At 34.1% G+C, this 23,780-nt stretch overlaps 4 protein-coding genes and 1 pseudogene across 4 annotated transcripts; 2 read left to right on the forward strand and 3 right to left on the reverse strand.

Annotated features, from left to right (window-relative positions):
• LOC143540850 (10 kDa chaperonin 1, chloroplastic-like) lies at positions 1-2,304 on the forward strand. The gene is made up of 7 exons (XM_077033818.1): positions 1-97; positions 200-258; positions 759-809; positions 1,225-1,290; positions 1,371-1,418; positions 1,922-1,951; positions 2,105-2,304. Exons 1-7 carry the CDS (start codon positions 1-3, stop codon positions 2,171-2,173), a joined length of 420 nt encoding a protein of 139 aa, XP_076889933.1. The 3' UTR covers positions 2,174-2,304.
• A 1,047-nt stretch (positions 2,305-3,351) lies between these two features.
• On the reverse strand, positions 3,352-6,786 carry LOC143540851 (acyl carrier protein 1, mitochondrial-like). Its single transcript, XM_077033819.1, has 2 exons — positions 6,580-6,786; positions 3,352-3,751 (listed from the first exon to the last, which is right to left on the reverse strand). Exons 1-2 carry the CDS (start codon positions 6,784-6,786, stop codon positions 3,575-3,577), a joined length of 384 nt encoding a protein of 127 aa, XP_076889934.1. The 3' UTR covers positions 3,352-3,574.
• A 5,552-nt stretch (positions 6,787-12,338) lies between these two features.
• LOC143540841 (putative purine permease 11 pseudogene) lies at positions 12,339-13,547 on the forward strand (annotated as a pseudogene).
• A 166-nt stretch (positions 13,548-13,713) lies between these two features.
• On the reverse strand, positions 13,714-17,407 carry LOC143540854 (vacuolar protein sorting-associated protein 20 homolog 1-like). The gene is made up of 6 exons (XM_077033820.1): positions 17,272-17,407; positions 15,652-15,804; positions 15,427-15,579; positions 14,790-14,873; positions 14,133-14,259; positions 13,714-13,852 (listed from the first exon to the last, which is right to left on the reverse strand). The coding sequence occupies exons 1-6, from the start codon at positions 17,371-17,373 to the stop codon at positions 13,827-13,829; spliced, it is 645 nt and encodes a 214-aa protein (XP_076889935.1). The 5' UTR covers positions 17,374-17,407; the 3' UTR covers positions 13,714-13,826.
• Positions 17,408-21,877: 4,470 nt separating this feature from the next.
• Positions 21,878-22,699, reverse strand: LOC143540842 (uncharacterized). Its single transcript, XM_077033813.1, has one exon. It carries the CDS (start codon positions 22,697-22,699, stop codon positions 21,878-21,880), a length of 822 nt encoding a protein of 273 aa, XP_076889928.1.
• Between the last annotated feature and the right edge of the window lie 1,081 nt (positions 22,700-23,780).

Below are 23,780 nucleotides of genomic sequence, written 5' to 3' on the forward strand. Positions count from 1 at the left end.
ATGGCGTCTTCCTCCAGTTTCCTTCTTAAACCCTTATTATCTCTCACTATAGACCTTCATTCTCCTTCAATTTCTACTAAGCCCACAACTTCTTTATGTATTATATTATTCTTCTACTCTTTCTTTATTTCATTTCCCCCAGTTTATTATTAATTAATAACCTCAATTTCTGTTTTTTTTATTTTAATTGATTAAATAGGTTTAAGAAGGAATTCGTTCAAGGTTAATGCAATTGCAACCAAGTATGAGCCTTCCAAGGTAATTATTGATATTTTTTCTTCTTCGTTTGAAATTGTTAAATCCAATTATGAAAAAAATTCAAGATTTTAATCAGTTAACTTACTTTTTGGGTTATTTGAATTTTGATTTTTGGAAGTGAGTTCGAATTCAAATCAGACAGAACTTGGAAAATCCGATTCGAATTCAAGAGTTCACAGTTTGTTTTGAGTTATGATTGATTCAAATAACTAGAATTATGAGAAAAATATATATATAAAAAGTGATGCAGTGATTTGATACATTCCGAAAATGAAAACTAAAATTTAATAATGGTAATTGGCTAGTTTCAAGTTCTAAACCATGAACCGAATCTCAAACCGGCCAATTTGATTTAGTTTGGTCGGTCAAGTCGGCTTCAAAAGTATATAAGCACCCCTGTATACAATATTATAATTGAGTAAGTATCTGTGTTTGTAGTGTTGTTTAGCAAGGTCATTATATGTTATACTCATTGGATTATAATTACTTTGTGTTCATAGGTTAAGCCACAAGCTGACCGAGTGCTAATTCGTCTGGAAGAGCTACCTCAGGTAAAATATCTTGTGTTTCTGTGTTTAAATTCGTGGAATATTTATGCCAAAAGCATCATACAGTTTTAAGCTATTAGACTAATGACACCTAAACTCCTCACACGACCGTTGCTCTACAAACCCGTGACCTACTCCTAAATTTATATGTTATACTCATTGGATTATAAATACCGGTACTAAACCATGTATGCTGTTTAATGTTGCATTCTTTTGGCTGCGTAAGGTCGATAATGAACTAGGCTGAAACCCGTCAACATGTTAACCCGTCATGATTGCCACCCCTATAACTACTATTCTAAGATCGATTTGGCACCAAAGCAACACATGTTTCAAGTAATTTCATATCTAATGGGTGGGCATATGACATTGTGTTCCCTAAAATGATTCTGATTGAAATAATTTTCTTTATAATCAGCAATCTGCTGGTGGAGTTTTGTTGCCAAAATCAGCTGTCAAGTTCGAACGTTATCTTATGGGAGAGGTGAGTAGTCATTTTGTTTCTCCTGTTTTTTGTTTGAAACAAAATATTTCATGTCTTTTGTATTTGTGTATTTGTTCCAGATTCTTGCTGTTGGTACCGAGGTAGGGGACTTAGAGGCTGGGAAAAAGGTATGTATGTATAATACTTTCTGTAATATAAATATATATTTAGCAATTAGAAATTTGGATGGCAAAAAACCTAAACCAAGAAACATTCTGGATGGGTATTCGGGAATCGGGTATGGGATTTGTTACTTTTTCTCGGGTCTAAGATTAGTATGGTAGTAGGTGATACCTGTTTACTTGCATGGAAACCCAATAAATGATACTTTCAAGTTGTTAGAAACTTGAAATACCAAAAATATGGAAGTGTTAAAAGTGTAATCGGGTATCTGGTATTTCAAGTCGTTTTTTTGGGGTTAGTTTATAATCGGAATTCAGGGAATATTTAACTACATGGGAACATAAAAAGGTATATCCAATACCCGTGGGAAATCCGCGAACCCTAACAAAAGGTAGCGGGTACCAGACAGGTATGGGATCGGGGTTGCCATTACCTGGCTCATTGCCATCATCATGGCACTATGGCAGTGTCATTTATGATCTGATAATGGGTTTTGTTTTGTTTGCAGGTTCTTTTCTCTGATGTTAATGCCTATGAGGTATATACCCACATTAAACCACTGACTCTCGGCTCATGAGTTTATTAACATACGTCAATCCCTTGATGTACTATTGGACTTTTGACTGTAGATTAATTTCGAGAGGTAGTTAAAGTGACCAAAATACCCGTGTGACATTGTGAGTTGTAACAGGTGGATCTTGGAGCAGAAGGAAGGCACTGCTTCTGCAAGGCGTCTGACTTGCTGGCTGTGGTTGAGTAATCGATTTATCATACAACACATAGTTATCATAGCCACTGTTCGTTATTTCATAAAAGTTTTCTTGGTGTTTTGTTATTTTTACTTTTCAACATGACAAGTTTTTTCTGTAATCGAGGTTTACTTTGGCTTTCGTATTTCATTTTTATTCAAGACAAATATTACATAAAATTTGAATTATCTCTGTAATTTCTCAAAGTTGACCTGAAAGTCAAAGTAATTGCGATTACAGCTAACTACAGTAGAAAACGACAAACCATACCAAGTAAGTTAGCTGGTTGATCGAACCAGTCATAATGGTTTGACTTTATCGGTTTGAACCAGTTTGACAGATCCTTAAACGCGCATTCTAATGCTGTCTCATTCTGATGCCCATGGCGTTGAATTGTTGAAAATTGAAATCTATGTGCTTGCATTTCAAGAAATATAACTCCAATAAAGTATTTATTTATTCTAAAAGAGTATATAAACTACAATTACCCTCCTTGAGTAGGCTTTCAAACATTTAAACATCTTTTCAAAACGTTTTAAAGAAATGCTATTATCCACCAATCTTATACCTCAGTAAAATAGGTAGGTTTAGTTTAAGGATTTGGAATCAAAATCTTCAACTGCACGCATGCATTTGGTTAACAAACTCGGGTCTGAAAACCGATTTGGCTCTCGGTAATGAGTTTTGGATGTTGATTATCAGAACTGGCGATAACTGAAAGATTTTTGAGTTTTGGATGCTGATTATCAGAACTGGCGATAACCAATAAGAATTTTTGTTGTGTTTGGGTTTGGAATTGGTCTATATTCATCTTCGTCTTGTAACAAAGACAAAGAAGACGACTACACAATGGAGCATTCATAAATTGCTAAAACAAACCGAATCATCCACCAGTTAGAGATCTGTAAAGTTTGACTTTGACGATTTCAAAACCGACAGCATAAATATCTTATTTTTCAAAAGCTAACCAACCGTTTAACCATTGTTATTTATTTGTTTTTCATTTTTAAAATATGCAGTTACGTCTATGCACTATATTCATAAACATCCAACATTTAAAACTATTTATAGAATCTAAAGATTTAAAAGAAAAAAAAATCAGTTAAACCACCAAAACAAACTGCCAAACTGGCCACATCCGGTTTGGTTTATGGTTCAGAAATCGCAGTTAGCTATTTGGCTCATAACTAAAAACTGATATCCATACCCAAGTCATAAAACAAACAATGGTCTTGCAACAATGATTCCAGAACAACCAATAACATTGGAAAATCATGTTTGTGCATATTTTAGTTTAATAAACATACAAGGATGATGATGAAGTCACAAATGCTTCTAATTATTTTCTGGGTCGACTTCAACTCATATACAGCAAAAGCAAACAGAAGGCGCAAAAACCAAACACATAAGCTTTAGCTAGCCATGGGATGATTGTATACATACTCTATCGCAAGGGCACAAGAGTCGATCTTATCAGCTTCTTTGTCGGGAATCTCCAGTTTAAACTCCTCTTCAATGGCCATTATGATCTCCACATTATCCAAACTGTCCAACCCCAGATCTTTCTGGAAATGAACTTCAGGAGTCACCTGCATATGATGACAATAAACAATAATATGATTATATACTTGCAGGGCCGTCTTTGAGAATTTATATACCTCGGCCTACTGAAATAAAAAGGCCTGCTGGCCCTAACAAGTAACGAAATATATAAGCTAATTTTTTTAAACAACGTTAACGTTATAACAATAAATATAGAAAAATTAAAGTAATAAAATCAAATACAGTAATAATTAACGGCTAACCGATGATTTGAGAAGCTCTCCTAGCATTTTACCATATGGATTGGGCCCAATAACCTAAACTTTACCAAATAGTTTATGAATATAAAAAAATTTGGGCCTGATAATTTTAAGATGATCAAAATCCAATTATATTATATAAGGTTTATTCTTTTAAATAGATATATAAAACTTTTTGAGCCCCCAAAAAAAAGTGACTCAGCCGAAGGTGCGGCTCGCACGCCTCAAGAGAGCCCTATATACTTGCATATCTGAGTGATTTTTAAGAGCTTGCGGGTCTATTCTTTATGATGTAGTTTTTTCAGTACCATATTATCATACTTTGTGTTGGTTCATGGTTTCCGAATTGTGTTGTCTACTACTTATTGCTTTAAGGCGAGTGCTCTCTTTCGTTAAAGCAACTTCACCTCCTTCGGTCATTTGACTTACGTGCCACTGGTTTTGACAAATTGCCTCCCAAGTTACAACAAAGCAGCGTGTGTAAGATTGTTACGCCGCAGTGAGTGCGACAAGGATATCTTGTACACAAATGTTTGTTTCTTGAGCAACAAACCAATTCTATATCTGGTAAATAAAGGAGAGATAAGAAAATATTCGTTGTGTAAATTTGATCATCAGATGATCTTATGGAATTATATTGTGTATCATGATTTAATGAAAACTATGATTCATACATATTTTAAATGCGTGCATGGACAAAGACATGTGGCAGTAAGATTTGTTCCCATAATTATTATTTGATACATAATATGATAATGGTAACAATATTGTGCAATGGCAACTTAGTTTCTTAACTGAATTAATGCGCCCATGCAAATTAAAGGAACCAACAAGACATGGAGTAACTTTTATAATAATATTTATCAAATTAAATCATGAAGTGACACTCCATTTTGGTAAATGGCACAAGTACTTTATTTGCAAAACGTCCGCCATTTTTCAAACTAGTTACAATTATGATACAGGGGTGTCTTGTAGCCTATAAACAAAACTCACTTGGTTTTATAAAACCAATAATTCCATATAATCATCCGATGACCAAATTTACGCATACATTTTTTTTTCCAATCTCTACTGTTTTTACCATAATTACAATTAATTTGTTGCTCCCGAAACCCCATTTGCATACAAGAAATCCTTGTCGCACTCACTAGTTCATCTGGGTTAATCTCGCTTTTGTGCAAGAGACGTTTAACAATCCTACACATGTTGCTTCATTTTATCTTAGGAAGTAATTCGTCAAAACCCATGGCGCACAAGTCGAATGACCGAAGGAGCAAAATTTCTCTAAGAATAGAGAGCACCCACATTGAAGCAATAAGTAAACAACACAATTCAGAAACCAGGAATCGACACTCTGAAAGATTACTATGCCGATTCCAACAATGTTTTCCTAATGTTGTTAAAAACCTAGAGACAAAAGTTTACAGGCGTGTACATGGTCCGGTTTAGAAAATCTAAGGGCCGGACCACTAACTATGGTTTCAAGAAATGACAACCAGCGTTTATATAACAAATTTGCAATTTAATTCATCAAATTCATTCCTATTTATTATATAAACCGTGACACCTCACCTTTCTAAAGGCTAACAAACATGATGCCACTAAACCCACTAATCTAGAATCAACTAACAAATAAGGACAAGTGGAAAACAAGTAACAATGAGGAGGTCCATGTACGCCAGCTCTGAAGGCGTGAGAGCGGTGGAGAGCATGTTACACCTAATGAGGATGTAGTGTGGCTGCAAGAACTGCTGGTGGTGTAGACAGAGCGGTCAACAGTGTTTATCTGGGTGGGTGGGGGTGTCGGAGAAAAAGGATCGTTTAGGCCATAGAAGGCCTGGAGAGATTGAAGCCTTGTTAGTATGGCTTAAAAGGTGGTGTTGACGTGAGACTTCTATCGTGAATTGAAACTTGGTTTATCACGGCTCTCCAATAACGATTGTGATATAAACAATGTCAACTTTCACACGAAGGTGTACAAAACAACATGAAGTTTGGGCACGATACAAGTCATATGTTAACTCTAGCATTCAAGCCTCAAGCTATGGAGACTTCTATCGTGACTTGAAACTTGGTTTATCACGGCTCTTCGAGCATTCTATGTCTTTAACAATCCTTCTTCTCCCCCCTCCCATAAGCAAGAACCAGCTATGGAGAATGAAATTGATTGTGAATGTGAACAGGGTGCTGCTAGAGTAAATACCGCAGGTCATAAGTTGAACCAAACGCAAGGTAGAAGTTCTCTACATCTTTCATCAAAAAACTTTGTAACACAAATAAGAAAGCTATTGAATCTTTTTCACAACAAGATGTAGGATTCAAAAACTAGGAATGAGTGACAAGTTATTGATGAAAGATATATAAACGAAGATTTGGAGAAAACACTAAGGAATGCTTAAAAAGGTGATTTGATAGGTGAAATTTTCAACAGGAAAAAATCACAAATAATGTTACAAATGAGAATGTTTTGTGAAATGAAACTATGAATTCAGTCCTAAATCTCAACCTATCACTAATTCAAACAAGACGAATCATAACTAACCTAGGTCAAACTACTATACCTAAACAGATTCAGCTCATATTCTAACCTAAAAACCGAATGAAACAAAAACTGAAAAGAATATAGGATCGACTTTAGGGAAGGTTTTGACGATATCGAGGATCCGATCAATGACCTGAGTCTTCTCCAGATGATCGTCGTGAGACGACATTGAGCGAACGGTGGTCCGGTGAGTGAGCCATAGCGGCGTGAGGAGGTTGGATCCCTTCACGGGGACTCGTACGTGCCCTAGGATTGCTGATCTCAACGCCCACGCCATTTCTTTCCTTTCATCATCATCTATATCCCATCAATAGCAATGCTATGGTAGGGTGGGTAAGATGTATACAGCCTTACCCCTATCATAGGGATAGAGAGGCTGCTTCCGGTGAGACCCCCGGCAGCTCGATAGTAGTTTTGCATCAAGCCTTGGACATAAGGAACATAACACTCAATCATCGGGACACCGCTGATTGGTGCATGTGTATCTGATCTTCTCACTCTTGCAGTCTTACTTTGCCTTAATAATAATAATTATTATTATTATGAGTATGCTGTATTGGGCTACATCTTCGCCCCAAAGCCCACTAAGGGTGTGTTTGGGATTGCTTGTTTAAAGGTAAAGTGACTTTTTGTTAAAATGACTTTACTAACTTATGAATAGTTTAAAAGAAGTTTTGAAAAAATGTTTGGATTAGCTTATGTGTTGGAGAAAATCAAAATGACTAAAAAGAACATTCTTTTTTAAAAGGAGGGTAATGAGTTTGAGGGTTGGAGGGGTGTAATAGGTAAATCAAACCCATTAAGTTAATAAGTTACAAATTCCTAACTTTTCAAAACCTCTTTATTTTGCCTTCTCCATAAGTTAAAATCCATAAGGCCTTATGGTTTGCCAAACACCTTATACACCTGATTAACTTTTCAAAAAGTTTATAAGTTATAAGTTGATGAAAATAAGGAATCCTAAACACCCCCTAAATATTATCACCATAGTAAGTCTTCACGCCGAGCCGAACCAAGCATGGGATTGCTTGTTGCTTGTAGAGTTGTACAAGAAAAACCGGGTTGGTGGTACCGGTTCCCCTTTTGGAACTACCAAACCAGTTTGAAATCGGACCGAATTGAAATAAACAAGTTTTAAACCGAACCGAATCGATAAAATTTTCAATAAAAATAAGTTTGAAGTTCTAAATAATATATTTTGTAAATAAATTAGTAGTCATTAGGCAAACATGTAATAAATTGTAAATTTCTATAAGAAATAAGTTTTAAATGAGATATAATAAATACGTAAGCAAACTTCTAGTAACCTAAAAATTTGAAAGAAACTATGAAATAGACTTAATAGGGTATAAAAAATTATATACTTATATCTATTTGTATGAGTCTTTATATTTATATATTTCTTCATATATAAATATACATAATATAAATTACTATTACTACCATATATAAATAAGAACTTTGGTGTCACAAGTGTGTATTGGGCCACTTAACGGCGCCTTATTGGTCCGTGAGTTAGTTTTTTTTAGTTACTATGACGCGTAATGGAAACCAACCGAACGTCATTTTTTTTGTTTCAGTTCTGTTACTATAACAAACTGACAGAAACCAATCTAATTCGCACACATTCACCGCCTCAACGCCTGCGACCGACAACGCTCTGGTTTTACCGACACGCAAGTTTACCAACCGAACCCCCCCCCCCCCAGACAACGCTTAGTTTTTACCACCGCTTGGATTTGCCGACCAAATAAACATCGCTTTAAAAATATTTTTTTATATATTAATCTTTTTATGAGTTACTTTGACGAATTATTTTTTTGGGTTTTAATGCTCAAATTACCAATGGTATCTATGCCGTAACGAATGTAACCTCTATCGACTGAAGTCGTGTTGACTCGTCGTTGTAACGATCGAATTTTATCAACGCTGGGGTTTTGCCAGCTGCCCAGCCTCAACGCACCGGGTGGAAAAACTACTTAAAAATATTTAAACCGAACCAAACCAAACGAACATTTGCTCTTTGTTTGGCTCGTTAATAACCCGAACCAAGCAGAGCGGCTTGCTTACAATCGAGCAAAAAAACAAACAAGCATTTTCCAAGTAATTTCTGAACGAGTGATGAGAAGTTTGGACAGCCTAAAGTCTACTATTGAAAATATTCAATAGAAAATCACATCTTTTGTGATGACTAGGAGAAGTAATACTTGGATTACTTTGTTATACATAATTTGAACCAAAGTTAAAAGTTCTATACTTAATAACACGGCTCAAACTCGACTTATTTACACTTTACACTTGTATAAAACTAATCATACTTGTTAAAAAGATATACAAGGTCAATATTGTAAACATGAAGGAACAAATAAATACAGGACAAACAAATAAATGGTTTTGTTGACAAAACGCAATAATATTATCATGAATTCATGAGTAATTATAATATGAAGAGAAAACTCATGATAAGCATATGGCATGCATTGATTTTACTAAAACTTGCATGGTACCATACATAAAGTCAATTTCAATTTACATTTCGATTCACAAAATTCTTCATTTCTTTAATAACCATTAATAACTAATAACTAATATTCTCATTTTCAAACATTTGAAAGTTAAGCATATGGCATGTTGACAAAACGCAATAATATTATCATGAATTCATGAGTAATTATAATATGAAGAGAAAACTCATGATAAGCATATGGCATGCATTGATTTTACTAAAACTTGCATGGTACCATACATAAAGTCAATTTCAATTTACATTTCGATTCACAAAATTCTTCATTTCTTTAATAACCATTAATAACTAATAACTAATATTCTCATTTTCAAACATTTGAAAGTTAAGATATTATGTGATTTGGCTTCCCTTATAAATAGCCAGCTTTCATGATATGTTTTGCATCAGGCCATTGTTTGTAAGTACATTTTCTAATTTTGTTTTAATTTATTGAATAAGTCATTAGTTAATTAATTTATTTTTTCTTTTTTATAATCATTAGTTTAATTTATAAGCAATTTTTTTAATATAAGTAACTTGTAATAAGTAAGGTAGTGATTACATCAAAACAGAAAGCAAGCGGAAAACAAGCTAGGCGCTATCCCTTTTTGAATTGAATTACATGACTTAAAATGTCTGTGTCAAAACATAAAAAAAAAAAAAAACTAAAATGGTAACGAGTATGTGATTTATCGTTTATGTATATTTTCTTGTTCACATGCAGATGCTATAGTCCAACTGTTATGTGGTGGAATAATTCCGAGAGGCTTGGCTATAACAAATAGAATGGGAGCATTCAGCATCATCTCGAGTCCATTGATCGTTAATTTTAACATCTTGTAGGGTAGTTGTTGCTACACCACTTTCGACTTGTAATGCAACACTCCCTTCAAATGGAACTCTACAGGCGCCAGTGCAATTCGTGAAAAACACCGTTGTTGGGTTGTTTAACATTACGAATTTTGCCCCAGGGGCATTCCAACTGCGCAACTAATTGTGTGAATTTAATGATGCCAACTTTCTTCTTTCTATATAATGTATGAATAAAGGAAGATAGTGACTTCTCTATTAATATCTTCCATTTCGAATGTTTGTAACGATGTGTTTACTGTTTAGTGAGGTAATGTACCTTTATATAATGTGACGTGATATGCTCTATAGTCTATATAATGTGACGTGGCATACCTCTACAAAAGATATAAATATAATGTACGACTGGGGCTAGGACTGGGGGACGCTTTTTCATCAAATTATTAAAATTAAAATTAATGAAAGAATTAGTTTATTATGTAATAATGCAAAGCATAATGCATAATAAATTATATTTGTATATTTTGTAAATTGGTAAATGTAAAATATTTTGTTTTGATTTATAAGTAACAAAATAAAAATTGCATATATCCATGCGGGTAATATATAAATAACTAGTTCAAATTATCCATTGTCATAATCTTCGATGCATCGAAACGCCAACTGATGCGGAGTCCCTGTCCCGGTGACGGGCCGGGGACGGAAACACCGGCGAAACACCGCCGAAACGTTTCCCGGCCGTTTCCGAAAATTGGGTACGGCGTGCTCAAAGTTTCCGAAACGTTTCCTATAATATTTAGGGTTTTATCTTCTCGTTACAACTTACACATTCAATATTCATCATTCATCATTCAAATAGCGAATTTGTAGCAAATTCCGGCGGAGATTCCGGCACCGAAGCAGTGGGAAGAAGAAGGAAGAAGATACAGGCTGAATGTGACGGCTGTTAACTTATTTTAGGTTTTTAGGTTTAAACTAAGTTTAGGTTTTTTTTAACATTTAACCCCTTTATCTTTTACTTGTATGCATCTAATCTCTAAAACTTTTAAAATTTACATAAAAGGTTTTTTTTTTAATCCAGTCTCTCTAGGTTTGTATTTCATTTATAACCCTAGATTTTAACTAACGTATTCAATTCTTAAACAAATATATATATTTTTTGGACTTTGTTTAATATATTTGTATTTTTTTAATATACTGTTGCCGTACCCGTATCTTGGTTTTTTGATTTTTGTTGTTTCCCGTACCCATAACGTCCCCGTATCCTGGTCCCGTACCCGTTCCCGTGCTAGTTAGGTCATAATCCATCAAAGTGATACAAGTGGGAAACTGGGAATCGAATTCTTAGAAAACGCAAGTCTTTCTACCACTAGGGCACAAAGTAATGGATATCAAACTTATATACTTGCCCAGAAAGAAACCCACAAAAAAAATAAAAGAAAAAGTAAAAACTAATATTTGAAATAGTTAATAACAATAGCATAAAAAATAATAATAATAAAGAGTATGTTGAAGAAACAAAATACATGTTTATGAGTCGTTGAGTGCAAATAGGTCCACAACATAATTAGATACATTACATGCAAGAGCAAAAGTTTATATTATGAATCAAACCAAAGCAAATAAAAAATAATAATAATAATAAGAATACAGTTTTCGTTGTTCCCACTTCCATTACAAGAGAAGATAGATCGCTCTCTAAATCTAAAACTTGATGGATCTTTCAAAGACGACAGTTTTTACTCTCTCTCTCTCTCTGCATGTATATATCTAATATCTGTATCTATATATCCATTACACTCATGGATCTTAATTTCATATACATGCTTGCAAATTCCCAATCTATACATATATACCGATTTAAATCCAAAATTAATACAATTTACTGAGGCTTATAACCGTTGTCTATGTATATTATTTTTTATTCATTTTCCTGGGATTTCTTCTTATTTTACACTTATTGGAGTGGGGTTAAAAGATTATTATTATTTTGTAAAACTGATTCAAATGATTTGTTGGATACTGGTAATTTTTTATTTTGAATATAATGGGAAAGTTGAATTTTTAAAAGCTACAGTTCTACTTTGGTGGGTCAGAATTGGCTGTTTAACATTTTTCTGTTTATGGTTTACTAAATTGGATAATTTATTTGATTAATGCCAATATTGACTTTGAAAGTCAACAGAAGTACTTTATATGGAAAAAATACTTTAGTGATCTGAACCTTTGGATCTTGATGAATCAAAACTTGCAATGATTGATGAATGTTATTAGTTAAAGCTTCATATTTATTCAAATTATGCGTGACGCCTCATGCAAATCCCGCATGTCACGTTCACAGAGAGATACTGGATCATACATTTTGACTGTGCATAAGGCGATAAGTCCATAGTTAAGTGTGCTTACGTAGAAGTAGTCCTAGATGGGTGACTTTTTGGAAAGTTTCCACTCTGGCTACCAAAAAAAATAATATCGGTTGGTATGAGGATCATATGTTGGTGTATTATCTAAACATGTTTGTCTTGAAATCTTTTGTTTTTATCACTTCTTATATATGGTGTGCAAATGCGCATTCAACTTTTGATTCTTTTTTTCTTGAAACAGATAACGAAGACCCAAAGGCAGCCAAAGACGAAGTTAAATCCAGCCTTCCACCAATCACCGCCCTCAAACGATGGCAATGGTGGTTGTTAGTGTTCCTTAACATCGGTTTCCTCCTCGTTGGTCAAGCCGTCGCGCTTCTTCTTTTAAAGTTTTATTATGAAAAAGGCGGTCATAGTAAATGGGCTGCCACTCTTGCCCAAAACGCGGGATTCCCTATCCTCTTCATCCCCTTCATTCTTTTTCCTTCTATAAAGGAACCCACAACCAAATGTCCTATGAATATTGTCTTGTCAGTCTATGCTGGACTCGGTTTCCTTATTGCGTGTGACAATTTATTGCATTCTGTGGGACTAGCATACTTATCAACCTCTACTTACTCGCGCATTTGTGCAACTCAGTTAATATTCTGCGCATTTTTCTCATTTTTCGTAAATTCCCAAAAATGCACAATGCTGATTTTGAACTCCATTAATATTCTTACATTATCCGTTACTTTAGTCGGTGTTGGTGACCATTCGAGTCGCCGACCCGTGAGTCAGGCTAAGATATCCCTTGGTTTTGTGGCTACATTCGGTGCATCAGCTCTTTATGCTCTTTTACTCTCACTCACACGGCTTTCATTCCAAAAGATTATCAAGAAAGAAACTTTTGCAGTGGTTCTTGAGTTGCAAATTTGCACTTCTGTTGTTGCGTCGTGTGTGGCAATCGTGGGTCTTTTTGCAAGCGGAGAGTGGCGGTTGTTGAAGGTTGAAGTGATGACTTTTGATGAAGGGAGTTTGTCATATGCCATGACTTTGATTTGGACTGCTGTCGCGTGGCAGATATGTTCGGTCGGTGCAGTTGGTTTGATCTTTGTGGTGTCACCTTTGTTTTCAAATGTGGTTGGCACTCTTGCATTATGTTTATCGCCTTTGGTTGCTGCTATCGCATTTCATCATTCATTGAATGGTGTCAAGATTGTGGTGGTCATTTTGGGGATTTGGGGGTTCTCAAATTATGTTTATCAGAATTGTCTTGATGACCATGAGGCGAAGAATAAACGCAGGAATGAGCCACCCGAGTGTTCTTGTTGATTTATGTTTTTTAGTATAGAATTTATGATTATAGAACACATTGTGTATAGGGTTTATGATGAAATTCTTTTAAGCAAATAAAATTTATTCAGTATCAAGTTTTAATTTCATACAAATACAAAAACAAAAAAACTGTACAATTTACTTAAAATGCAATCCTGCAACAAGGCAATTGCAATAATCCTTGCATCCATTCAAATAAAGACAAAATAAAATGACTATGATCACAAGACAAGATCATGATTACAAGAAAAATGTAGATAAGCTGCATCAAATGCTATCACGTATCATCGAGTATTCTGGTAATCAATGGCGGTCAACACGTTATGCGGGTAGAGGCTCCTCCATAACTGTTATTTTGTTCATGCAAGAAAGACCAGAAATCAAGTTATTTGTCAAATTCTGATCTAAGCTACATGCCTACATACGTATATTATACAATGATAAAACAAATTTTTTGAAGATTATTTATAGTTTCTTGATGATCAATGTGTTAACTGTGTAGAAACATTATTGCAGAACTACACTTTAGTGATTTAAAAAAATGGGTTGCGAGTGATATTCTTATTTGATTATAGCGAGAGAGAAAATTATATATAATATTATTAATGATACAAGATAAAGAAAGACCTTTTGTTTTCACGGCTTGAGGTTTATCAGCAACAATCTCAGGTGCTTTTGTTGGAACATCAGGTAGCTCCAACTCGTCTTCATCTTTTGTGGAAACAGGAGCTTCTGGCAGATCTTGAATTGTCATCTGTAGCAACAAAAGGTAAAATATATAAAATAAAAATATTAAAATACCAACATTCAGAATCGTAAGTTTATAATCTGCTTGTGATATCGATTAGTCTTGGATAGCATTAGCACAAAGTAAAAAATCGACACTTTTTATGGGGGTGCAATTCTGACACGAGACTGCAGCCCGTTTGGCATGTTTAGAAAAATGAGTTAAACAAATTGTGCTTGGGTTACACTGTTTTAAGTATGTTCGGGTTACGATTGATGTCCGACACATAAAAATATGGGCCGTGATCAGGTTCAACGATCAACCCAATAACAGTGTGAATTACAAATAATATTCCATATATATAGAATTTACAAACACAAAAGTATTCCCAAGACCCGACAAAAACCGGAAATTCCATTATATGATATCCAATGAAAATTGCCACATTTGTTTTCTTGGCACTTCTAAAACCGCATTCAATATATTTGACAAATGTTTTTTATGCAGGAGCAATAACTAGATAAAATTTGGACTAAAAACATTGAATTAAAACATACCTGAGCTTCAAGATTTTCAAATTCTGCTAGAATATCCTCTTCATCCTCGGCTGATAACTTCTCTCCCAAGATTGCATTGATTTCCTGACCAAAAACAAAACATCCCAACAGTTGGACTCGATCCCTTAATTTAATTATAAGGTTATTTTATTAAACATGATATCAACCATATAGCCATGATTATAAACAATGATGACTGGAAACCAATTCCAACATATGTTTGCAGATTGGAGTCTTGGACTAACAAATTCCTCTAGCAGAAAACTTGTTTATTTGTCAAGTTGTAAAATTAAGAGATAATTTCGTACACCCCCCCTTAAAAGTTGGTATGATGCATTTTCCAAACAAAAAATCATAATATCAAATATGCCCATTTTCAAATTTTTGACATTTATACCCACGTATTAAAACACGCATTAGGATAAGAGAGTTTGAAGTATAAGGAAAAAGAGAAGGGTATAATGGTGATATCATAAGTTGTATTGGGTAAACATGATATTTAAAGTGGTTTTGAATTGGTAAAATATATTTGATATTAATTTTTTGGTTGGGTAAATATGATATGTAAGCACATTTTCAGGAGGCATATATGAATCTACCTCTAAAATTAGGGTCAAAAAAAAAAAAAAAACCTCACATCTTGGTATGCTTTGGCTTCTGCTGTATCATCCATCAGTTTCTGAACATCATCCAAGTTAATTTCACCTTGGATCGCCTTCATTGCATTATTTCCCGCTTTCAAACTCTCAAACACGGCCTTCTGCTTGCTTGCTAGTTCAATATCTGCCAGCTAAACACCCAACACCGTTAGTTACTATTTTATATTTGAATATGAAACTTAAGAATATAAATAACTGCTTACTTGTTGCTCAACATTAATAAGCCATGCATCAACTTGTTTCAACAAATCTTCTTGTACTTTCTTCTTCTTTAGTGCCAATAACGCCCTTTCTTTCTTCTTTTCACGAAGCAAATCTTTTGCAGCTTGCTTTTCAGCTTCAATTACTTTTTCAAGCTTCAAATGCAAGCGTAAATTTTACGTGGTTGATTTTGAGGATCTTGGAAGAAGGTTAAATTGGTAATTAACAGTCACTCAACACGTATACAAAACACCAAAAAAGTAACATGCTCAATTTGCAAAGCTACAATTTTTTTTAAAATATGTCCATGTTAAATCATCTTTATCTCGAACACACCAACTGGACGCTAAATGTACAAGCTAGCATGGTAATAATCCTATAAAACCGCCTCTCATTGTTCATAAATTATCAGTTTATTCGGGTTGACCCAAAACCCAAAATTCAGACCCAAAAACCAACCCGAATTACTTCGGTTCGGGTTAGTCTTTTCTTGGGCTCGAGTTTGTCGGGTCAGGTTAGTTCAAGTACAAGTTTTCTCCGCTCGGATTCGCGTAAAAATGGCATCCCTACCGCGAGTGCCGTTAGCTTTTTTTACTTTCCTTGAATTCTAAACAAAAAAAAGTGAATATACCCCATAAGGACCAATGTTTGGTAGTGTTGGTCCCAAAACCTTGCCAAAGTTTATTAAATTTATATTGTTCATTAAGCTCCTATGGCAACAACCTTGCATTCATACTCGCTTTAGTCAGTATATGCATATGGTATCTTATATTCTTATCCACGCACATTTTATTCATATCCAACCATAATGAGGGCAAAGATAGTTCACTAATATACATCTAGAAAATTATTGCATGATACAAGAACTCTAGAGTTTCGCCTTAATTAGGTTTTGGCAAATAATAGCTATAGAAATTACAAATTTGATGAGTACCAAATTTAGGCTGAAAAAGTTAAGAAGATCACAAGAGAGATTAAAAATTTAAAACTAAATCATATTCATACAAATAAAAAGACAATTACTTTATGGCTGGATATAACTTTACAATTAGAAATAAGCATAAGAAAATTAGCTACTGCAACTAAAGGAAACTAATCCCACTAATCCATTACCAACTAATAACATGGAAACAAAAGAGAAAACAAAAGAAATGCAAGCCATAAACCACGCGCGTTTTGAAGGCACACGCAAGTGTCGCCCAATTGAAACATCCTCGTACATGAACAAAATTATCCTCATGGACAAGGACGTTTCCACAGGGCATACGTGCCATCCAAACGCGTGTACTCCATGTCAGGATTTTCTACTTACATTTATTTTGTTTCATCTCTATTTCCATACTACTAGTAGCCAGTAGGTTAGTAGGTGTAGTTCTCGTCAATTGCAGTTGCCAATTCCCTAATGCGTTTTCCTATCAGTAAGGCTATGTCCAGACACTTATTAATTGTTTTATTTATGTGTGACCTCCCTAATTTTTTCCGGCTAAGACTGATACTTACCAAATGGTGTCAAAGCTAATTCGATAATGAGCATTGAGCGCTCATAACCTAACCCTAACCATCATAATACTAGTAAATTATAATAATTGAGTTCAGTGAAACTGTAATGAATACATACATACCTGTTGCTGATATTGAGCAAGCTTCCGCCTCTGGGTTTTGAGGGATAGAATGGCTCGATCAACTTCAGTGATCTTGGGTTTCTTCACAAAGACATTCCCCATTGAATTGCTTCTCAAAACCCTAAAAACAATAACTGATTGATTGAAATGACAGTTAACTTTATTCAGGGTATTGGATCTGTGTGGCCAGATATTGATCTGAATCGATACACCCTTTGGGTCTTTGACAACCAACAAAGGGGGTATGATATACCTGAGAAGAATAAGTCAAGAAAGTAAAACAACACTATTTGTTTTGAGTAAAACATTTATTTAGTAAAGATAAAATTGCTAATTGTTTTTTATTTTCTTTGAATTTTTTAGAATTGATATGAGTGGTTTTATTATATAAAGGTAAATAAAAACTAGGGATGTTGGTTTTGGGTTAAAATTGAGCCAAAAATTAAAACTTAGGTTTTTAGATTTTTAAAAACTATTTGGCTTTGGTTTTTTCGGTTTTGATAATTGAGCTTGAAAGCGTTAGAGTGAAAAAACAGTTGACCAAAATAATGAATTTAGGCCTAAATAATTTTGTTTATTAAATTACTTTTAAAAAATGAAAATCTAGAAGCTCGATTCATTCGGTTTATATTGCATGCAAAACTAAAACTGAGTTATAAGTTCGGTTTTCACAAAAACATAAAACCAAACCGTAGGTTTTTATTACGGTTTGGTTTTTTCAGTTTCTGGTCGATTTTTTCGTTTTAGTGCGCACCCATAGATGATTAGATCGGTTAAACAACCAAACTGGTAAAAGACGGTTTCATTTTAATGTTTTAATTAGAGTATTTCAAGTTGTCTTGAAACACAACTTCTTTCTATCGTGCATTTCTATTAACATATGTTTTGGTTGTAATGTGAATTCTCTCCAAACCTCATTTTTTAACTCTTAACTTCATATCCAAAGCAATGAGGATTACGTGTGAACATCATCTTGACTCTTGAGTTAGTAATTAAATATCATGGAATTAGAAATCTAAAGTAACACACGACGATCCCAAAAACGATTCTTTACCCTATAAAATAACTCCAACATCATAAAGTTTGTACTCACTTCGAAGTCTCCACTATAATTGGTTCGTTATAATATATGTTGAATATCTTCCTCGTGTTCGAACCTTGAATCGCTTATTAAGCATCCAAGATATTGTGAATCTTTTTCCGTAAATTGAAATGCCAATCTTAAAATTCGAAATCAATTCCAGCATCAAGAAAATAGAGTTCCATCTTACACGAACATCCAAACAAACACTCCCAGCAATATATTGGTTTACATAAAACCACAAAAATACAACTTGCATAGTTACATAATAGATTATGTATAGAATCTCAATGGATTATGCACATATTTATGTTCTTTATTCTTTACAACTATGCAGATTGGGTTTTGTGTTCTTTACAATCAGCGTTGGCCCAATATATAACCAAGTGAAGCGGCCACTTTTAGGCCCTCAAACATTTTTCTTAAAACGACAACTTTCTTATATTTAAACTATCGCACTCTTCAAATTTGGAGAGCCCCGTTGCCTCGGCCTCAAACTTGTAGGACCCCTCTTTTAAAAAAATAAACTACTTGAAATTGAATATTATTGTATTTTTTTTGGTTTTACTAAAAAAAATTATTTCAATACTTTTTGGAGATCCCTTTTTGAATTCATGTAGCCACCGTTTTCATCATTTGCATGCTATTTTCTTTTTTCTCTTTTTTTTCCTTAATATATTGGACAACCTTCGAATACATAATTGTCACATACATTTATGTTTTAGTACCAAAAAACGAATGTTGTTATGTAGATACCAATATTATCTTGATTACTTTTTACTATTTATCTTCAACTTTTAAAATTTGATTTTTTTTACTGTAATCTTTTTTTTTTGTTTGACCCGACTCATTTCAAAAAAGAGCCCCTAATTTTTTTAACTTCATTTTAGGCCCTCAAAATATTAAGATGTCCCTCTTTACATATGTATTAATTCAATCAACAGTTGTATTTGTATCCTTAACTAGAACTAGAATACAAGAGGATCGAGAAAAACGTTTATGACAAGAGTTATGAATTACGAGTTGCTAAAATCGTGTAGCTTTTATGGCAGTTTGCATTATTTTGATGATTTTTTTTTTCAACTTTGTTTTACGTTTTGTGTAAGTATCAAGAAATCAGCCAAAAGTTATATTTGTAAAATATTTAACTATAACTTTTAACTGCCACACTGTTCGTTTAACTACATTTATAAATAATATGTCGATGTGAAATAGCGTTATATGCAAAACTACTATCAAGCCAGGTGTCTCACCGGAAGCAGCCTCTTTGTTCCTACGGGATAGAGACAAGACTGTCTACATCTTACCCTTCTCAGACCTTACCATACCTTTGCTATTGGTGAAATTTACTGAGTGCGATGAATATGATTTGGATATGAAATAGATACGTCTAAGTTATTCATAAAGCATTATTCTCAATATTTTTTAAGATTTATTGATATATGTGTACTCGTTTAGCCGTTTAGGTAGGATTTGGAAGTTCAAGTCACAATACGTACTAAAAAAGTATAGATTTTCTTTATAAAAAATAATTTATAACTAATTAATACTAAAACTTCAGAAAATACATTTTGTTTGTATTGCAAATAAGACGCAAAGAATGGATGTGTTTGGGAGTTTGGTCCCTCAACCAGTGGCTAAAAGAGTTATTTGGGGTCTTAATCGATCTTTTGCATGTTCTTGTTGACCAGGATTCGAAGTAAAACTTGATGTGCATGCATGTGATTTTAATGGACGAAAATCATTTGTGAGTTCCTTTCGTTTATTGACGACATAATAAGGTTACAAGCTTATTGTTTGTTATGAAAATCGGTGCATGTTCGAGAAGATCTATCATTTAAAAAGTTACATAAAATCGTTTATAACTCGACTTCAGAATATTATTATGTTTTTAAAACGTTTACATGTGTGCTAGTGCTACAAGTTGATATCCCCTTCCAAGCATAGATTAGTTCTTGTAATTTTTATATCTTTTTTATTTTTAATTAAAAAGGGGAAAAAAGACGGTTAAATCTTTTGAATAAAACTATTTTATATTATTATGAATGGTTGACATCTCATCTTATAAAAGCTTACTCGAGTGAAAAGAAAAACATGCACACATCATTTTTGGCAACAAGTAATCCGGTTAAGAATGGGTAGAACATAATAATGTTGAATATTATTATTATTATTATTATTATTATTATTATTAACTTAGCCTCCTCTCATATAAAATACTATTCATTGTCATACACATTTTACGACGCTTTCGTTGCTACGTGGCTCTTGAGGTTCATACTTCCTTCTATCGCGTATTTACTTTGCCACGTTTTAACTACGTGTCTTCATTTCCGGCATTTGCATTAGCTTTCCCTTTATTCCATTTCTTTCGCCTCTCAATTCTTCATCGTCTTAGAGATTCGTTCCAATTGCTTGAGCTTTGGTCACAATTCCTCCATTACAAGTTCCTATACGGTTTAATCGGCGAGCACATGACCACATTTTTGTTGTAATTCACTATTTATGTTAAGATTCGTTTCCCCAATTTGTCTATTAATTGATCGTATTTGGATCCTTCATTTTGTATTAGTTAATAAAAAGTTTGCTACAAGTGCCTAATTTGATACCCTTACCAGTGCTCTTTTGCAGGGTATAGAAGATTTATCGTTACAATCAATATGTAAATATTGAATTGAATAAAAGCCGGCCAAACAAACATTCTTTCGTTTATTTTTTTTAACTTGAGATTTGTTTTTTTTTTAGAAGAATAGTCGGAACATTCCATAAAAGGGATGTGATTTGAAAGATTATTTAATAACGTATGGATATCAATATCGTCAACTACACGGTGGTTGTAATAATGACACATAATTTTGGATTAATTTCCTCGTATATAAAATAGGAAAAGTATCAATTATCAATCAATAATTTTGGGTGTTGAAATCTTAGACGAAATAATAATAAAATAGTTTTGGGTGTTGACGGCTTAACTAAACAAGTTGTATTAGGAAGAATACCTCTTAAGTCTCTTAACAAGTTTACCTTAAGCATGTTTGGAATTCCTTGTTTACACCTTACATACTTATATAAGTTATTTTTGATAACCAATTCACTCCTAACTTATCAAAAACCTTTTTTTCCTTTTTTAAAATTTAAAAAAGTCATATTACATATATATCTTTTTAAGATACAAAATTTAATAAGTTATAAAGAGTTAAAAATTAGGAATCCCAAACACCACCTTAAACACAAAGACCAACATTATAGTATAAAAATCATGACCGACCTCTGTGAGTATATACAAATAATCAGCTAAAAAAACTACCAACTACAACGTGAAAATTTTAAAAGTTCGTCACTTATTAAAATATGAACAAAAACTATACTTAAAAGTTAAATCCATTTGTATCTTACCTTCGTTTATTAATTCGAAAAAAATATCATAAACTCAAAAGTCTACAACTAACAAAAATACAAAAACATATATATACCTAATACCAAGGGTAAAATCGTACATTGCACCCAGTCGGTCAATGCTAAAAGTCAAAATAAACGGTTTGGATCAGACCTCCCAAAGTCGGCAAGCTTCCGTGATCTGTTGCCAGAAAACGACTTAGCATACGACAGATGTGGCACCGCCACCGCCGCCGGAACCCTAACATCGCCGGAATATCCACCATCCACCGGCAACCTCCCGTTAGGACTCGCACGTACTACTGGCCGGAACTGTCCGCCGCCGCACCGTACCACCGGCGTAGGGTTACCGGCTGATCCGCCGCTGAATTCATCGTCAGAAGTTTGCACCGGCGACATTCCACGGTTCCGTACAACGCCGGCAGCTGTGTTACTCTTCTGACGAACGCCGGCTCCGGGAAGTACGTTCGAGAGCCACGACGGCGATGACGTGGCACCGCTTGAAGTTGAAACTGAAACTGAAACTGAAACCCTAGGATTCGAATCGGTGTCTACGTTACGACTGTTAGATCTAAACAAATTCGATATCGACGGAAACTTAATAACCGTCGGATTCTTACGGCTTGATGAACTGCCGCCGATACAACCTCCGGTCGTAATAGCTATCTGTGGTGAGTTGTAAAACCGTCTGTCCGATACGCTATGGTTAAAGCGTGGTTTGTTACACGGCCGTTGAGCGGTTAAGACCGGATTCACCGGTTTGGTGTATTTCTGGCGAGTGGTGTATGGCGAACCAGAACGTGGCGGATTTGAATTTCGGTGGTTATGATCTAGTGATTGGGTTTCGGATTGTTCTTGTGTAATAATAAGGGTAATTAGGCGTTGGCGGAGGCAAGAAGCGCATACGCCGTTGATGCTACTGATGTCGGTGCAGTGTTTCTTGCACGTCATCTGTATGTATATAATATTAAATTATGTACGTGTAGCGAATGAGGAGATTATAGCGTTTACTCGTTTAGTGAGTTACTATGTGTATGGTGGTATGAAATAGGGTGTGGAGTGTTACACTTCACCTCCTTATTGTTTTTGCTTTCTATCATATTACTACTACTTTCATGACTTATATTAGTGACGTTTGTAAAATTGTGTTAAATTAATACAAGTGTTTAGGGGTGGGGATAGGTCGGTTTGGGGCGGTTTTAAGCTAAACCCATAACCATAACCGATACATCGGTTAATGGATAACCATAACCTTAACCAACCCCGTTATGACGGTTATGGTTAACCGGTTTGTAGGTTACATAGTTATACAAGGTATGTTAAAACGATTCATCAAATTCAATATTTTATATACTTAATATATTCACATTTGTTATTTTCAATCGCTCTCAAACAAACCCCATCGTCGTCTCTTCCATTCGATCAGTTCATTGCCACCAGCAATGGTCTTCGATAACAATTCCATTCACTAATGGTCGATTTTATAAAGTATGTTTGAATTCTGTTTCATCAGTGTTATTAAACCTAAAAAATCATCAATTACATGGTGAGGTTAGTATTTGATGTCAATCACAACAACACTCATAGGCAATTGAGTTTTTATTATAAGAACATTTTATTAGTCTGGATGTGGATTATTCTTTGAGTTGGTGTGCTACATGGTAATCTTTTGTATTCCATAATAATTCATTTTGTATAGCTCTTGTGATTGTATTTCAGCCTTTCATGTTAATAGCCTAATAAAACTAGCATTCATGTTACATGGATTTTAGGTCATTCTCAGTTTTATGATGCTTTCAATTTGATAATGAAAAAGTATCCTTAATACACATCAAGACTAATAGACAACAAGGTAACCTTACAATAAATGTCTTTTTTTTTTGTTATATTTTTTTTTATATGTGTGAAGTATTTGACTGAAACTTCTTTTTTATTATTAACATACACGTTGTAAAAAATATATACAAACACTAACTATAAATGTGGGTGCAATAAAGGACATACGCAGGAAAAATGAAAACGTCTACATATT

The sequence above is a fragment of the Bidens hawaiensis genome, unplaced genomic scaffold (assembly GCF_021521415.1).
Source record: "Bidens hawaiensis isolate Kalapana, Puna unplaced genomic scaffold, B.hawaiensis_p1.1 tig00012376_1, whole genome shotgun sequence".
Taxonomy (NCBI): domain Eukaryota; kingdom Viridiplantae; phylum Streptophyta; class Magnoliopsida; order Asterales; family Asteraceae; genus Bidens; species Bidens hawaiensis.

Coding starts and splice junctions, on each gene's coding strand:
- LOC143540850 (XM_077033818.1), top strand. CDS start 1: ATGGCGTCTTCCTCCAGTTTCCTTCTTAAACCCTTATTATCTCTCACT. Junction 98..199: donor TAAGCCCACAACTTCTTTAT/GTATTATATTAT, acceptor TTGATTAAATAG/GTTTAAGAAGGAATTCGTTC. Junction 1,952..2,104: donor CTGATGTTAATGCCTATGAG/GTATATACCCAC, acceptor GAGTTGTAACAG/GTGGATCTTGGAGCAGAAGG.
- LOC143540851 (XM_077033819.1), bottom strand. CDS start 6,786: ATGGCGTGGGCGTTGAGATCAGCAATCCTAGGGCACGTACGAGTCCCC. Junction 3,752..6,579: donor TCGATCCTATATTCTTTTCA/GTTTTTGTTTCA, acceptor CATCATATGCAG/GTGACTCCTGAAGTTCATTT.
- LOC143540854 (XM_077033820.1), bottom strand. CDS start 17,373: ATGGGGAATGTCTTTGTGAAGAAACCCAAGATCACTGAAGTTGATCGA. Junction 15,580..15,651: donor TTATTAATGTTGAGCAACAA/GTAAGCAGTTAT, acceptor TTGGGTGTTTAG/CTGGCAGATATTGAACTAGC. Junction 13,853..14,132: donor TCAAGCCGTGAAAACAAAAG/GTCTTTCTTTAT, acceptor ACAAAATAACAG/TTATGGAGGAGCCTCTACCC.
- LOC143540842 (XM_077033813.1), bottom strand. CDS start 22,699: ATGACGTGCAAGAAACACTGCACCGACATCAGTAGCATCAACGGCGTA.